The sequence below is a fragment of the Gopherus evgoodei genome, chromosome 4 (assembly GCF_007399415.2).
Source record: "Gopherus evgoodei ecotype Sinaloan lineage chromosome 4, rGopEvg1_v1.p, whole genome shotgun sequence".
Taxonomy (NCBI): Eukaryota; Metazoa; Chordata; order Testudines; family Testudinidae; genus Gopherus; species Gopherus evgoodei.
In genome coordinates this window covers 10,811,716-10,829,715 of record NC_044325.1, presented here as the reverse complement: position 1 = coordinate 10,829,715, position 18,000 = coordinate 10,811,716, and the positions used below count along the sequence as shown (strand labels likewise).

The 18,000-nt window shown below is 49.5% G+C and overlaps 1 protein-coding gene across 1 annotated transcript in view; it reads left to right on the top strand.

The window, feature by feature from the left end:
* The window catches only part of GCH1 (GTP cyclohydrolase 1), a 47,534-nt gene extending 41,167 nt beyond the window's left edge, over positions 1-6,367 (top strand). Inside the window, exons 4-6 of the mRNA XM_030562948.1 lie at positions 630-661; positions 1,926-2,010; positions 2,734-6,367. Of these exons, the coding sequence (XP_030418808.1) occupies positions 630-661; positions 1,926-2,010; positions 2,734-2,860 (244 nt within the window). The 3' untranslated portion in view covers positions 2,861-6,367. The remainder of the gene's footprint in view (positions 1-629; positions 662-1,925; positions 2,011-2,733) is intronic.
* The last annotated feature ends 11,633 nt before the right edge of the window (positions 6,368-18,000 follow it).

Below are 18,000 nucleotides of genomic sequence, written 5' to 3'. Positions count from 1 at the left end.
CAACAGCCTGTGTCCTGCCCCTGGTCTCAGCTTCTCCCACCTCACACAGGGCACATGGCCTTTTGCAAAGCAGCTACCCTGACTGCTTGTCTTCAGGGAGTCTGACCTCAGCAACACCGAACCTAATGGAGCATACCCAAAACTGCCACACCCAGGTCCAGAAGCTTTTGGATATGAAGTGCTTAATCTGCCTAGCAACAATGCCTCAGACACAACTCATTCCTACCTCCCCACAATGGGTCTCTTAAAGAGATATCTCCCTATTAGGCACATGGCTTACACCAGGGGTAGGCAACCTATGGCACATGTGCCAAAGGCAGCACACGAGCTGATTTTCATTGGCACTCACGCTACCTGGGTCCTGGCTACTGGTCCAGGGGGCTCGGCATTTTAATTTAATTTTAAATAAAATTTCTTAAACATTTTAAAAAACCTTGTTTACTTTACATACAACAATAGTTTAGTTATATATTATAGACGTCTAGAAAGAGACCTTCTAAAAACATTAAAATGTATTAGTGGCACGCAAAACCTTAAATTTGAGTAAATACATGAAGACTTGGCACACCACTTCTGAGAGGTTGCCAAACCCTGGCTTACACAATAACCAAGATTTTGTTTCTTTCTAGGATTGTGGAGATATACAGTAGAAGACTACAGGGTAAATAGACTCTTTTATTCTTATAGAGAACGCTACCACATACGCCATCACCTTGGGGAAGCAGGCCATGGTACGTCCCATTGGCAGACCACTACAGCAGGGCTGTATCAGGGCGGATTTTCAATGGGAGTCATGATCCAGGCATTTCTCATCCTGTCCCGTGTTTTCTAATTTGCCCATTGCCGTTATCCTGAAAAGGAGAGTCTCCCATGAAAACTGATTCTGGCTATGAGAGCGACTCAAGGGAAAGGTGCTAGTTAAGGTAAAGCTGTTGGGATCAAGTAAGGTCGCTGGCGGTTTGGGAGTGAGGAAGCTGTCCTGCTGTCCAGAGGGATGGCTCCAGGAGGTGGAATTCTAGAGGAGTTGTGTGCTGGAGATATTGTATGTTGAATCCTAAAAGAAATACCCAAGCCAGGATGAAGCATGGGCAGAGGACAATAGTCATCCTCAGAGATAAACCACATTCCTAGGCATTTCTAAGAATCATACAGCTATTAAAGAAACTGAGGCTGCCCACAAGGGGTGTATTTTCAGCCTTCGTAATTCCCATTAGATGTTTCTATCTTTCCTGTTCCCCTTCTTGTTTCATGATGGTCTTTTTATTCCAATTACCCCACTGTGTTTTGGTCCTAAAACCACTACAGGAGGAGGAGAGCTGCTCTCGGCACTGGCTGCAGGTCGAGTTGGGTTCAGCCTGAGCGCTCCTGACTTGCTGTTCTGTAACTAGACTTGACCTATTCTTGGTGGCAAAGTTCTCAAGATGGTTTTGTAGGCAGCAGGGACCAGCATGGCAGCACCAGACCTGGGGTGAACATAGGACACAAGAACTCTAGACGGCAGGAGATTGTGGCACTTCACTATTCTGCAAAGCTTTAACCTGCACGCTTAAAAAATTCCTTAACACACCAAAGGAAAACCAAAAATATCTTGCCCTATGTCAAAGAAATGAACATGCGAAAACCACTGTGCAAGAAAACCAAACGTAATGGAGTGTGCAGATTTTGCATAAGTCATGATGCTACATACAATCTCCTGTATGCACATATGAAAGTAAAAAATAAGGCTTCCAGTTACCCAGCCATGTGAGAGAAGCCTGCACTAACATCCCCCAAGCTACATATCCAGGAAGTGCAGAGTTTGAGGGCAGTTCCTCTTAGAAACAGTAATATGCTATTGAATAGTGTCACTTTTCCTCTCCATGAGATACAGCCCCATAGGGCTATTGTGTTTGTATCTGCCTCTGAACTCCCTGTTGTCTCTACAGTTCAGGAGCGCCTTACAAAACAAATTGCAGTAGCCATCACAGAAGCCTTGCAGCCTACTGGAGTTGGAGTGGTTATTGAAGCGACGTAAGTGACCATACACTGCCGTTCTCTGTAGTAACATACTGGTGCTATTGCCCGGCAAGGAGGACACATGGGAACCTGCCAAAATGTATTCCTCATGCATTGCCTCTCTCACTGCTGCAGCTAGCATATCATGCCCCACACATAAAAATGGCACATACAGCGGAGCCACATAACAATTTGGCCAACGTGCTATAACGAGGGAGTGCCTCCATCAGCACTGTACCTTGGTCAGTCAGCAGGCCGTGTTAGTGGATTGGAGCTTTTACACTGGGGGGGTCTTGTTACCTTACCTCATGGTGGCAGCTGATCACTTAGCCAGCAATTCAAAATAGATCCTTAAACATGGATCCATTGTGATGACCAATTTTCTGTTGTCATTATATGCTTAAGATTTCCAGTAGCAGACCTTGGTTCCAATCTAGAAACAAATATTTTGGTGTGATCAGTGTAGCATGAATACACAGCACTTTAGGTGAGGTTTTCAAAGGCTCCGAAGAATTAGGAATTCAAGTGCCGCTGACAGGGAGCAGGAGCTGGAAAGCTGGCGCCTTTGAAAATTCCAGCCCTGGGCCTTTTCCCAGACTCTGCCGTAAGTGGATTATCTGAAATGCTTGCAGTTTAAACCTAGCACTGAAAAATGATTGTCCCCTGCTTCTCACAGCAGTACTCGCCACTTTACAAAGCCTCCCTGATTTACACTTCCCCCTCTTTTCTTTCTTCTAGACACATGTGCATGGTAATGCGTGGGGTGCAGAAGATGAACAGTAAAACGGTCACTAGCACAATGTTGGGTGTATTCCGGGAGGATGCAAAGACTCGGGAAGAGTTCTTAACCCTCATCCGAAGCTGAAGCGGTGCCACTCGCCGAATGCTCTCTGCAGATCATACTGTCCGTGCCACTGTCTGTTCTTAACTCTTTGTGCAGCTCATTTTTAACGAAGTCGTGCGTTCTAATATGTGCAGTGAAATAATTTTGATGGTAAGTCAAAACTGTAACCGTGAGGTAGGCCCTATGGATATCTGTGCTGTCTCTTGTGTCACAGGATAACCCAGCTACCGATAGTTTTTAATTATACTTGCTCCATCTACACTACAATTTTATTGCCAGTAGAACTTTATTTGGCAGGTTATGTACAACACAGCATAGGAAATGTTGAAAGGCTACAGATCTTTGCAAGGTAATCTACGTGCCACATATACTGCCTCATATTCCTAACAGGAAGTTCTTGAATGATCTCCACTGACGTGTCAGGATTCGTACTGTACCATTAATTGCAAATCTTCTGATATGTTGGTTTCAGTCTTTGAATATGCATGTCGTACCTTTTCGTGTGACAATCTGGTGACACTTATATTTTGTTAGTATTCACCTTCTCTCCTTTGTGGCTTTAGTTTGTTACAAAGGCATATTGTTATCGTGCTAGTCTCAACATGCAGGGAATTAATTTCAACAATTCAGGAGGGGGCAATCTTATCTCAGTCTGCAGGGGTTTATGCACCTTCCCCTCTGTGCCTCAAAATAAGATTATTATACCACTGTAACTGTAGCAGTCATTTTATATAAATTACTGTTTTCGGTTTTCAAAGAGCTAATGAATGCAAACAGAGTTTTAACCATTTTATATCATTTTGAGTTTGCTTTCCTGGATTTTCCAGGTGTTAACTGGGCTAGATAACTAAATTACACACACAATATTTGTGTAAAGATTTCCCTTAGGAAAACTATACATGGGGAAAATTAATCCAGAATAAAATAGATTGTGAATTTAAAAGTGAATTAACTATTCCTGATTAACTCCATGTGTGGACGCTCTTATTAGAGTGTAGAGTTAATCAGGATTAGACAAGCTCTTCCAATATTTTAAACTTGTAATCTTGTCCAACTCAATGGATCAAAGCCTGTGAACTGAAGTGACTCCTGAACTCTGCACACCAGACACATCTTTTCTGATGGAACATAATTCCATGTCAGTGTAGCCCTGTAAATACACTGGTATGAACTGTTCAGTTGTTCCTCTTTCATGAGGGCAACTGAGCAAAGTACTTCCCAGGAGACCAAAGTGAGTTAAACATATTTTCTGAAACCTCGGCATGTGAAGCAGGCAGTTAAGAGGAACTGATTTAATGTATTAAATTATTAGGAAAATGTAATGTGTGTTTTGTAACTCTTAATTGGGACAATATGGTGCAAATCAAAATCACCCATTTGCTTGTAAAACCAAAGGCAATACATACACAATTCTGTGCAGACTTTCAAAGAGCCAGAGTCCAAATTCATATAGCACGCAGTGTCTCTGGGTGAGAATGTAAAATCCACTACAGGCTAAACTAAAAGGTGAGCTTTGAGCTTGAGTCAGCAAATTATTGCTCGTTTATGCACAAGTTGTTAATGCCCATTTTCATCCCGTGACGAAAGGAAACTAAAAGTATTTTATCATCAGGCCCGTAGTTCTGCAACAAGGTGAATGTGATAATCATATGCTGCCCTTCTCTAACTGTCACACTTCAATTGCCATCTGCCAGCAATCTCTAGAAATACTGGATAAAGTTAATGTCTTTACTCACTCATGCTAAGACATTGAAAGCATTAATAAGAAAACTGTACATTATTCTGAAAACACGAACCTCACTACTCCGGTGCTGAGCACTCTAGAAATGCCTTTCTCTTACAGCAGGCCGACTATTCTGAATCAATCAGTATTGCACAGAATAAATCCAGAGTTGCTCATTGGATTCCTCCCCACCCCCACCCCCAATAATATTGCTTCAGATCTACAGCAGTGGTTCTGGGAGCAGCATTGAGTCCTTGACTTCAATATATTTTTTTAATATGTTAATTAAAAAGCCTTAAATCACTCTAGTCTGGAATGCAGAGTAAGATTTGTTCTCTCTTCTAGTGCAGCAGCTCTAGAAAGAACTTGAGGACCAAAGAGTTTTAGACACAGATACATTTTTCCTGTGATCACGTGCTTGCTTTGAAACTGTAAAGTCTCTAAAGCACAGTCTTAGGCCAGGTCTACGCTACAAAGTTGTCGATACGGCCATGTTGGTTAGAGGAGTGAAAAAAAACACACCCCCTCGCTGTAGTAGCTATACTGGCAAAACCCCCAGTGTAGACACAGCTATACGGACAAATGTAGGATGGTCTTCAAATTATTGGGATGCCACAACAGAGTGGTTCTGTCAGCGGAGCTGATGTCCTTCAGGGAGGGGTATTTCTAAATGGCCAGAAAAACTCTTTAACCGTATATACCGTGTCTACACTAAGGGGCTATATGAGTATAGCTGTAGTGGGAGAGCCTGCGCAAGGCAGACTAGCCCTTCCTCTTCTAGAGGTAACAGAAGGGGTTGTATTTTTAACCACTTATCTCTCTTCAGGATAAAGTCCACGTTACACCACCACGCTTCATTGTCTACGTCATCGTGATCTGTAGTCCTTGAAACATACCTCTATGTACATGTGGCCTTGGATTTTGTTCGGATTTTTGTAGGATTTGGTGCATTTTGGAACACTGACTCCAATGAGTTTTAACTACATCCAGTGTATGTATGTACACTACACAGTCTGCTGTTGTACCCCATAAAAGTCTATTGAGTTTAAAACATTACAGTATTATCCTTTGGAATGTATTAGTGTGACTTGCAACTGTGTGAGATTATACCATCCAGCCTGTATGCAAAGCAACCGCTTAAATATAAACAAGGGACAGAGGGGTAGGGTGTGCTCCAGCTTTGGCAAATCTTTTTAGGAGGGGGATTGAAGCTACAGCTGCAGCTGCTGTTTCCATCTGGCTTAGGCCTTGCTTTCTTTTCCCACCACCTCCTCCATTGGGACTACCCCTGCAATCTGTTAAGGCTTAGTACCTGCCTTGCTGTGCCGCTAGAGACCACAGCTCTGGCTTCCTACCCCCTCACGACACAGGCCACACTTCCTTTAGAGTCAGACTTCCTCATGTCTCCGAGGCAATGCCTGAAAGCCACAACATGGTCTCTCCCCTGCTGAGTGTTCTGCCTTTTCCCTTCCTCGCAATCCAGAAGTCTGAGCCTCGGTTCGTCTTAACTTTCATCACTTTAATTCAAACAGCCTGACAAAACCAAAATAGCATCTGCCACACCAGCTAGCCGTGGGAACTACTTTTGCTGAGAAGGCAGCAGGGCCACCCTTAGGCATACGCAGCTGGGTAGGGCACCATGAAATTTGGGGCACTGAATTTAATGGTGCCTTAGGCAGCTGCATGCTGCATACGTGGCAGCACCAGCCCTGGCGACCAGCCCTATCCCTTGGCCGGCCCCCCCTGCAAGGGACAGGGCCATCCCTAGGGGAGTATGGGGCTCCGGACACCTCCTTCCGCCCTGCCTCTTACCCTTCCCCCCTGCTCCACCTCTGGGCCAACTCCACTCCACCTCTTCCCCCAGTGACCCCACACTCACCAGCAGTGGTGGGAAGTGGAGCAACCCGGCCCCAGCCTGATCTACTCTGCCAGTGCCCAACCACAGCACTCTGCTTCCTGCCACCAGTGAGTGCGGGCAAAGGATTCCCCCCCCCCCCCACACACTGGCAGCGGGAAGCGGAGAGACCCGGCCCCAGCCCTGTCGCTCAGGTTGAGGAAAGGATCGCCCCCCACTCTCACCAGCGGCGGGAAGCAGAGAGAGGTGGCCCCAGCCTGCTCCGCTTCCCTTGCCCTGGCCCCAGCCAAGTTGCCCTGCCCCCCTGCTAATCCCCTGGGCTGATCTGGGACTGTGGGACCCCCAAAAGTGGCCCCCCACAGCTCCTACCTCTCAGACCCTGGGGAGGGGAGGCCTGTTGCTCCCCGCAGGGGGGCTGCGTAGGGCACCTAAATGGCTAGGGATGGCCCTGGGAGGCAGAGGATACAGAGCTAAAAAGCAGCCCCATCACTCATTTAGCGTGTCAGTAACTCAACAAAGGCTCTGTGCATAACTGTAGCAGAAGCACCAAATGACCTTGGATTTTCTGCTTCCCCTTTCCAGCTGGGTTGGGACACGTCCCACAGCCAGACTGAAATTTTGCCCTTCAGGCCACCTGTTAAGTCCTCGCACAGTCTGCTGTAATGTAATGTGCTCACACCGAGCGAGTGCAGGTGGTGGGCGGACACACTGCCCTGCACGGCCTCTGCTGCCGCTGCTCTCCTGGCATCGATTCTAGCACAAAAGCAGCGGTGGCCTCAAGAGAACGGCAGCAAAGGAGGCCAGAGGCTGGTACTGCCTCCACATCAGGTTTCCTTCTCCCAGCAGAGAACCGGTTCCACTGGAAGGCCAGTGCTGGGGCAGCCAGAGCTTAGGGGCCTGTGTGCATAGCAAAAGGGAGGCTATCAGAGTGTATGAGACCCAGACCTGCCCAGGATCGGAGGTGGACACTGGTACATCCCCAGAATACAGGACATCCCTGCTCCAGTCGGCCGGCCCCAGCCTGCATCACTCCACACCGCGTCACCTCCCCCGTTGCATCCTCCTGCATCAAAGCCACGTCTGGTGCTAAGTTCCTACTGGACAGGGCCAGTGCTCCACAGAACCAGTCCAGTCTGGCTTAAGTCGGACAAAGGGCCTCCCTGCCACGATCAGTGAGCATCAGACTGGGTATGACGGGAAGGAAACCAGACGGGGGTGGTTACAAGAGAAAAGTCCAGCTCTCTGGGCCTGGTTCTCCTTTACTTACACCGAGCTCCCTCTGCAGTGGTTCACATTTATGCTTGCTCTAAGGCTGCTGGCTACTGCCAGAGGGGTGCACAGGAGCCTTGTACTAATTAAGAATCTGTCTGTCTCATTAGTGTCCAAACGAGCTCCAGAAGAGGAGATGTGCTGGGGGAGGGCAAGAGATGGGGGGTGGGAGCTGTGGGGAGGGATAAAGGGTGAGAAAATGAAAGGCAAATGCTAAAGGCATGAAGGGAAGAAAGAAATGAAACAGGAAGGACAAATACCCGCCCAGTAGTTAATAAACCTTTACTTCACCTCTGTGCCTACATTGTTATTGCACTGCCGGTCATACAGCAGCTAGCGCAGGGGAAGGGAGCTGGCCTTGCATTAGGGGGCAGGGAGATAAAACTTCAGTCTGAGTGCACCTGTGGGGAACATCGCAGTGCGTCTCATTTTCTGATTTGATCCCAGCTGTGGAGCCTGGAGGGAAGCAGGGGAGCGGGGGGAATGTATTGACCAATCCAGCCCACTGTTCTTTTTAAACGGTCTGGTCCATCTGGAAATGATTGTAATGCCAACCTTCAAAAGCCTTTTCCGGACATTGCTCTTGTTCACAATGAAGCTCTGTTTAATACACAACTATATTAAATACACTTGTGGATTCAGAAGAGCTTTGTTGTCAAACCATGTTTTAAAAGGCAAATGGTTTTTAATGTCAAAACAGAAAATTCCATGGGAAATGTCCATTTTCAACAACTTGACTGGCAGTCATGTAAGAACCTGCTGTGCTTTCATTGAAAACAGGGCTGCCTGGAGGGGGGCAGTGGGGCAATTTTCCCCAGGCCCCGCAAGGGCCCCCATGAGAGTTTTTCAGGGCCCCCGGAGTAGGGTCCTTCACTCGCTCCAGGGGGCCCAGAAAACTCTTGCAGAGCCCGGGCCCCCGAAGTGTCTTCCACTCCAGGTCTTTGGTGGCAATTAGGTGGCGGGGGGTCCTCCCACTCTGGGACCTCCTGCCAAAGTGCCCAGAAGACCCGCGGCGGGGGGTCCTGCCCTGGGACCCGCCGCCGAAGACCCCAGGCCCCCTGAATCCTCTGGGCAGCCCTGATTGAAAAACAAGGTTTCTGCTCTCATGGGTGGAGTACAGCTTGAAATGCTGCATCCTGCAGGCTAAAAAGCCAGAAGGCAAATAAAAGAGAGCCTAGAACTTTTTTTAAAATCTCAGGATTTTTAGGCCAATTTTGTGATGGGTGGGGGGCTGACACCTGTTTTGAATGGTTAGCGTTGGCAATACTGTGATATTCCCTCCCTCTTTCCAATTTCTTAAGCGTGTTCCACATGGTTTTTTGGCAGACTGTTGCTGTTGACTCTCATCTGCAATGCGCTTATTTCTAAGCCGTTCAGCGCCACCTGTCCCAAGAGCCCTACACTGACTTTAGTATCCTGCTTATTGGCTCTCGTATCACCTTTGCTGACATGTATTCTTTCTAGCCACTGTTTTCATTAATGACACCCATGCCAATGGCTGCCCAGTCATGTTCTCCCCACTTTTTTTGGGGGGGGGGGTCAGTTGCAATTTCTGCAGTTGTTTACTGCTTTAGTGAGTGTTTGAAAGCACCAGGATTAATTGTAGCACAAACACTCTGCTCCCCTAGCACAGGATTTTAGTTCTTATACTCACATTGTACTTTCAGGCAATGCAGAGGTCTTAGCCAAGAGCAGAGCCCCTCCGTGCTAGGTCTTGCCCACATAGTATGAGACAGTCCTTTGCCCTGAAGCGCTTAGTGTCTAAAAAGACACGACTGAAGTGGTCTCGAAACTTCCACGTGCTCGTGCAGTTTGTGCACAGGAACGTACCTGTGAAGAGACGTGAGTGCCCAGACCGGACGGTGTAAAGAAGTGTGAATGTGAGTGTGCAGGCCCCTTCTTTCGGCATAGTTCATCGCATGGTGTGGGAGATTGTTGGAGGTGAGGAGTGCACTGAGCTGGGTACCCACAGACAAATCCCACACAGCTGAAATTAACCGTGGCTGGCCCAGGATTAAATGTACCATTTTCTTTATGCTTGCAAAGCAGCCCATAGTTCTTCGTGTTCCCTGCTCCCCACCAAACGCTTCACTTGGTCTTTCTCAGCTTTCCATAGCGTATACAGCCCTGGGAGAACAAGCAAGCATGTGCACACACAGCCGATTAAATAACGCATTCCAACGTACATGACAGTTGCACCCTTAGCCCCATCCTGCACCAACAGAAATCAATGGGACTGTTGTCATCTACTTCCAGTTTGGGGCCTTACATACCAAGGTGATAGGGGCTTTAGAAATACCTAAATTAGATGGAAATCCTGATAAATAAGCAGATGTCAACTTAATATCTTATTAAAACTTGAGTGAAAAATATCTTGACTGTGTCTTTCGAAGGATATTTGTGCTAGGAAATGCTTGCATGAACTCAGTTTGCTTTCTGTGACAAAGTTCCTCTTCTGCCTTGGTGGGTCCTGCGCTTATTGGCAGATTTGCTCGCCTCAGAGATCTTCCCCTCTGGTGGAACCCACAGTCTGGGTCGACGACTCCTGTGTCAGATCAGGAGTTGGGAGGTTTGGGGGGGAACCTGGGCCCAACCTCTACTCCGAGCTCCAGCCCAAGGCCCTGTGGATTGCAGCTGTGTATAGTACCTCCTGTAACAGCTGCATGACAGCTACAACTCCCTGGGCTACTTCCTCATGGCCTCCTCCAAACACCTTCTTTATCCTCACCACAGGATCTTCCTCCTGGTGTCTGATAACGCTTGTACTCCTCAGTCCTCCAGCAGCACAGCCTCTCACTCTCAGCTCCTTGTGCCTCTTGCTCCCAGCTCTTCACACACTCACCACAAACTGAGTGAGCTCCTTTTTAAACCCAGGTGCCCTGATTAGCCTGCCTTGATTGGCTGCAGGTGATCTAATCAGTCTGTCCATCTTAATTGGTTCTAGCAGGTTCCTGATTACTCTAGTGCAGCCCCTGCTCTGGTCACTCAGGGAACAGAAAACTACTCATCCAGTGACCAGTATATTTGCCCTCTACCAGACTCCTGTATCCCACTGGCCTGGGTCTGTCACATTTCTGTACCTCTAAACTTGGTCATTTCCTGCAGAATCTTGCCTAGGAGTCTGGCAGTTCTTAAATGGGGCAGGTGGCTCTTTCACAATGCCCCTTTGGGATCTGAGCTCGTCCTTCCTCTCCAGAGGTCATCCCAGGGGCGTACTGAACAGGGCTTTAAAAGGAGGGGAGCTCTGGCATTCTATGGGTTGAGAACAATTCTTTCCTTCCATGTGCTTTTTACACCGCAAATGGTGGGTAGGGCATCTCTCTGTCAAAGTTTTACCATCTGTGTTCTGAGTAATTGTATGCACAGTGCAGGATAAAGGCCCATGGTTCTGAGGAGTCTCAAACTCCTGTAGGGGTTGTGAAGTCGTCACAGTTTTATCTGGTCCTGGTTTTGTAATTAGCTGGCACTGTTCCTTAGCCAGCTCAGATGCTCCCAGTGGCATTTATCAAGGGATCAGCATTGGGAAAGACTCTAATCAGCTGCACCCTTTGAGCCTGGACTAAGCCAGTCCGCTAACCTCCTGGAGGTCAGCTTTACAAAAGGGTTTTTAAAGGTACAGTCATGGTGTTGGAGTCAAATCATGCACAACTGCAAATCACTCTATAATATGTTTTGGGTTGGACTATTTAAAGGGCCATCAAGATTACGATCCTGGTCGGTATTACAGAAAGTTGTAGCCGGACTACTAAAAACCTTAGCATATTAAAATAAAGATTTTTTTTTTAAAAGTGTATTGATTTTTGGGCACAGTGTAACATTGTATTTGTTTTGCTCTTCTTTATCTTGATCACAAAAGTTAAGCTGAGGTTAAGAGCCTAACGTAGTTACGTATAATCTAACAAACATGCTGGGCCAGACTTTAAAAGTGCTTAGACAGCCCCCTGCATGCTTCATTTTCACAGTATGTACAACTGACACACGCTAGCTCTTGCTGACAGTGTATGCCCAGTGGCCCCAGCCAATTTGGGGGCCCTGGAAAAAGTCTCCCCTCACCGTAATCTCAGGGGGCACAGAGCTTCTCTGGTCTTGGGGCGGCAGTGGGGAGAGGGGGAGGAGCAGGCAGGGGCAGGCTATGGGGAAAGGGGCAGAATGGGGTGGGGCTATGGGGATGGGGTGGAATGGGATGAGGCCATCAGCGGAATGGGGGCAGGGCTGTGGGGGAGGGGTGGAATGGGGCAGGGCCATGGGCAGAACAGGGCGGGGATATGGGAAGGGGATGGAATGGGATGAGGCTGTGGGCCACAGGTGGCAAGGGAAAAACGGGGGCGGCACCGCAGGCAGAAGGGGTGGGTTGGGGTCACAGTTTTGGCACTGGGCCCCACACTTACTCCAGCCCAGGGCCCTAGGAGACCTTAATCCACCTCTGATTGCTGCATGCCTACCAGTTTGTGCAAATGTGATGGTTCAAATGTACAAATTATGTGCCCCAAACTATATGTGTACATCACATCCAAAACATTACATGCAAAGAACATTAAGGTTGCAAAGTGCTCAGAAGTTAGACAATGCTAAAATTAAGGTTGCCAGTGTAACCTTAATTCTCCGCCCTTGTGGATATGTGTTATGATGCAATCTTTAATTATATTTGAACATACTGTTTTTTCCAAAGGACACTCCAGCTTTCCAGGGTGGGTCATTTGTGTTTGTGTTCCATACTTGTTCAGTTGTAAAGTGTCCAGAATATTAGGGAATAGTTATTCCTCCTAAGAGCACTCTCTCTGTAGTGAATTGGGCAGAAGATGCACCCAGGAGCTGATTCTTCCTTGTTTCTCTCCCTTGCACTCCATATTAGGATTCAGCATTTTAATAACATTTGGATGCTGTCCTGAGCTATAGCCCTTTTATAAAGTGCATTTATCCCATAGACCTCAAAGCGCTTTATGAGAGGTATTGTTAGCCCCAGTTTATAGGTGAGGAAATGGATGTACAGAGAGAAGAAGTGACTCACCTGAGATCTTTCAGGAATAGAACGCAGGTTTCCTAGTCCCAGCGACCTATGCACCAAACCACACTGCCTGCTACATTGGGATGCTCTCTTTCTAGGTGGTGGATGGCTCTGTTGCAATTCAGACTTAAAAAAAGGCGTACATTTTTATCAGCGAGTAATTAACCCTTGGAACAATTGGCCAAAGGTCGTGGTGGATTCTCCATCTCTGACATGTTTCAATCAGGATTGGAGTTTTTTTCTAAAAGATTTGCTATCTAGGAATTATTCCCTGGCTTGGGCTATGCAGGAGGTCAGCGCGGATGATCACACCAGTCCCTTCTGCCCATGGAATCTATAAGGCACTTGCTCTCATTTGGCCACGTTCCATCACAGCCACACAGCCGTGCTCTGGGGCACAGGTTGAGATGTTTAAGCTCCAGCCTTAGGCTCTGGCTACAACGCAGCACTTTCAGCAGTGCAGCGGCACCGATGCAGCTGTAGCATTTGTGGTGGAGATGCTCTAAGAGAGTCTCCCTTTGGCTTAATAACACCTCCCTCCACGAGAGGTGGTAGCTGTGTCAGCAGGGGAAACCACCACTGCGCTGTCTACACCAGCGCTTAGGTCGGTATAACATACATCGCTCAGCGGTGTGGATTAGCCACAGCCTTGAGTGACGTAAATTATACTGGAGTAACCCGCAGCGTAGGCAAGGGCTAAGTCCCACTGCAGACCCCTCCAGCCCCACACGTTTCACTCCATGGTGTGTGTGTGTGTTTCTCCTCATGCTGTGTGTGTGTGTTTTACTCCATGCCATGTGTGTGTGAGTGTGTGTGTTTCACTCCATGCCATGCGTACGTGCGTGTGTGTTTCACTCCACGCCGTGTGTGTGTGTGTGAGTGTGTGTGTTTCACTCCATGCCGTGCATATGTGTGTGTGTTTCACTCCACGCCGTGTGTGTGAGTGTGTGTGTTTCACTCCATGCCGTGCATACGTGTGTGTGTTTCACTCCACGCCATGTGTGTGTGTGTGTGAGTGTGTGTGTTTCACTCCATGCCGTGCATACGTGTGTGTGTTTCACTCCACGTCGTGTGTGTGTGTGTGTGTGTTCACTTAGCTAGTGCGTGGAAGATGTACTCGCAAGGGGCCAAGCCAAAAACACTGTGGTGAATCAATACAGAAAAAAGAGCTGTAGGTTTGGTCTCACTCATTGCAGCCGCCAGTATTAGCAGTGTTGTTACAGGGCTGATTAGCTGGGTAAATGCTTTAAGGATTTTTAGCTTTACGGTGGAAGACTTGATTGTGTCATCGAATCCTCAAAGTGAGCCACAGAAAAGACCTGTTCTTATCTAGCGCAACTTCCTCCCAGGGCAGGGAAAGAGGGGGTGGGGGCGGGGGCCTTGCCTCATGGACATTTTCTAGCCTAGCTGTAAATACCCCAAGTGGTATGTTCCAAAGTTACATTAGTAATTTTTGACACAAATCCTGCTTGCCTCACTCATGTGAGTAGTCACCACTGATAAAGGGTCAGCCCTGGGCCCATTGACCTAATCTGGCTTGTGTGATATACTCATGTGGCTTGCATGACATGTTCAGTGCCTACAGAATCACCACTTGTGTTTAAAATACACAGGTAAGTTTCCAGTTCCATGGGTGTGAAAAAAATCTTCAAAATATGAACCCAGGTTAAACTGATGGCACAATGGCTGCTTGAGTGTGCAGAGAGCCTGAAACAATAGCTCTGAGAGGTGTAAATGTAACCCCCACACCTCCTGGGTGTGGTGCTCTGTCCCCTGTAGTTGCACTGGGCCCACTTAGAGAGTAATGAGTCTGCTACAGCCTTAGCTAAGGGCCCTGTGACTTTTAGCTCATGCAGTAGAGAGGGTCATGCATTTAGGTTCAGAGGTCCCAGGTTCAACCTCGCCTGACAACGATTGGGGTCTGTCGGTGTTACATAAACATGCCTCCTGCCCCCATTGGGTATTAACTCTAAAACCTAACGACAACACGCTTCCATTGCTTATCATTTTAGCCAGGCAATAGGAATAGCGGTAGGAGTGAAATTCCAGAGCTTCGGAACTGGGAATTACTGTGTAACAAGTTAGAGGCAAGCACTATCCTAATGTCAGGTATATTTGCTTCCCCTCCCCTGTACCTTATGTTACCTCTCTGCTGGGATACAGCCCGAAGCTCAGTGTTTCAGGACTTTTGTTATATTTATTTATGTATGATACAGAGACAGATCTCTGAGCTCCGCCATGCTCCCTACTCTCTGGGCAGGGGGCAATACATCCTGCTGCTCCCCACCCTTCTCAGGAGAGGGGAGGGAAGCGCCCCAGTCTTCTAGGGAGGGGAAGATAAGGGCCCTGGCCGAGTGGGTCTTTTAGCACAGCTGGAGAGCTCAGCAGGGAGCAGGCTGAGGGCCAAACCCGGCTCCCTGGAGGCTTCCCCCTTCTCCTGGGGGAAGGGGGAAGCCTCCAGGGAGCTGTGGTGGAGTCTGACTGGTGCCTTTTCTTTCCAAGGCAGCCAGCCGGCAAGGGGAAGGGGAGCGGTGCAGGGCGAGGTGGGGCTTCCAGGAAAGGCTGATGGGGCCGCCCAGCCAGCTCCTGGAGATACACCAGTCTGTGGGGCCCTCTGCTGAGCCCAGCAGGAATCTGTGGCTAGACAGGGATCAAGGGAAGAGTTTCTTTCACTGCATTTAATTTTGTTTCACTCGAAGTGTAACCGCTCGTCTGAACAGTCAGCGCCGGCGCTAGCTTTTTTGCTGCCCCAAGCAAAAAAAGAAAGGCAGCCGCAGGGAGCGTGTGAAGGGCAGTCAAGGCGGCTCGCAGAGGGGTGAAGGGTGGAGCTGCAGCCCACTCGCAGCCAGGCGAGAGGGGCTCCCTCCTCCGGCCTTGGGGTGCTTCTCCTGGCTGGACAGGCGGAGCCCCTGGGGGCTGCAGGAGGTGCTGGCTCAGCCGCTCCTTTAAAGGCGGCTCGGCCGGGCCGGGCTCAGACCGGCGGGGAGTAGTGCATCCCAGGGAGCCCGGCAGCACGGTGAGCCGTGGGGATTGCTAGTTCCTGCCCCCCGGCAGGGCGGCCGGAATGTGCTGCCCCAAGATTGGCCGGAATGCCGCCCCTTACAATGTGCCGCCCCAGGCACGTGCTTTCTCGTCTGGTGCCTGGAGCCGGCCCTGTGAACAGTGTTAGGAGCTGTATCTCTGCGGCACACTCCACCAGGCCAGGGGCAGCACTCTGGGGCCTGCAAAGGAGCTTTCGGACAGGCTGCCATCTTTTTGGGGTAACGAAACTGAACAGATTTAGCACAGCGGCGGTTTTTACCACTCAGCCACAGAGCCAGGCGGAAGATGGGTCCCCCACCCACAACATTTTGATTTTTTATTTTTTGTTGAAAAAAACTGAAAAACCACCAAAACTGCCCCAAAATGAAATATATTCAGCCGGAACTGCCAAAACAGAGACAATTTTTTGGTTTTTGTGGGTTTTCAATTTGCCAACGAACCATCACATTGCTGGGAGGAAAGCAGACCCTGCAAAGAAGTTTAAGTCAAAAATCCAACCTTCCCTCAAAAAAAAAAAAAAAAAAAGATGGAAAATTTTTGCCCCCCCCCCATCCAGCAGGTCGTCACTTGGCAGCTTCCAGGGACGGACTGAGTCAGGGGTCAAATGGGGAGGGAAGGGGAGCAGTTGTCTTTTTCCACCTTCTCCCCCTGCTCCCCTGCAACATGAGCTCTGGGCCAGTGACTCGCCAGCGTGAGATGCTGCTCACAGTTCATGGCTCAGCTGGTCCAAATATGCGTGCGCAGCTCTCAGTTCCACCGGGCTCCTGGGCTTCGCTTCCCCTCAGCGGGTTTGAATGTGCTCATGGGTTCCTCCGGGCACCCTGCCTTTGGCTCCTTCTTGAAAGGGGGAAAAACAAAGTGGGGTGTCTTCAAAATGCTACTCACTTATGGCCCGCAAATGAGCCAGGCGGACAGTAGATTGCACTGATCTGTGCTACTCACTCGCCTTTCTCGCATCTCGGAGCAAATCGTTATGTTGCGATTTAACTGTTCATCACTGGGCATCTTGGGTGTCGTCGCTGAGCCGTACGGGGCAGTTCCTGCCACTCAGCGCTCGTGACCCAGGCTCTCACCAGAATGCAGATACACAGCTCTGCAGCGGTTACACCTGGCTGAGGTTTGCTTCACAACCCTAAAGTCTAGCCAAGGGGGTGGCTAAACGTACTGCCCCTCTGAGCTGTAGATGACCCTCTTCAGCAGTTCGAAAGCCTGGATGTGGCTGCTGGGGCTCAGTGTTTCAGCCCCACTCCCCGCTGGCCAGACACCCCCTTGCCCCAACACTCTGCCATGGGGCTGAAGGCCCAAGACCCCTCCCTTCCTGCAGAGGCGACACATGGGGGGGTGGGGTCATGTGCCCCCTCCCTCGATTTTTGCCAGGATTTGCTGGACACAGGATACCACCCGGTCCCCTCCCTGCATAGCAGCTGCTGCAGCTGACAAGCTGGGCCGTGGGGCGATGCTGTGGCAAAGAGCTGGGAGAGCTGCTGCATTTGGTGGTGTCTCTCCCCATGGAGTTAAAGCAGTGGCCCCTCCCTGCAGCTCCCAGGTCTTTGCTGCTGCCTCGCCATGTGGAGCTAAGATCTGGGAACTGCAGGGAGGGGTCCCTGAGGGTAAGAAGGGGGCATGTGCCTGGGGAGGGACGACATGACTCAAGCTGTTGAGGGGGAGGGATAACCTTTAAATTGTGAACCCCCCTCCCCCTCCCCCCAGCAGGCACCAGTTGCCTCTGGCAGAAGCCCCTAGCCCCACCACCCTGCTGTAGGGCAGAAGCCCCAAGCTCCCTACCCCCCCCCCGGCTGGTAGGTGGAGAGCTGCACGTTAAAGCGCAACGAGCCGCATGCAGCTTGCAAGCCATGGTTTCACCACCCCTGCGCTAAAGTTTCTGGGCTTCAAGGGGTGGGGGGAGGAGCTTTTTTCCATGTAGGTTTTCCGGGCAGGGGGGTGTATCACTTGCACTGCCGAGAGGTGATGGCCGACAAAGCAGCCAAGCCTTGCTGCACGCCAGCTGCACGGCTCTAAAGCTGCAGGGGCAGGAGTGGGGCTGAGGCTGCAATGGTTTGACGGAAGTGCAATGAGCTAGAGCGCCTGCCACATGCAGGGTCAAATCGAGCGCACGCCGGTATGACGTAAAGCTGTTACCATCTGGTTGAATTGCCCAGTGACCTCTCTGAGCAGCCTCCTGGCTCATTGGCTGGCAGGCTCAGCAGCGAGGCCGAGGGCCGACTGGCTGCACTGGCTGAATGACAGTCCCGTGCCCTAGAGGTGGG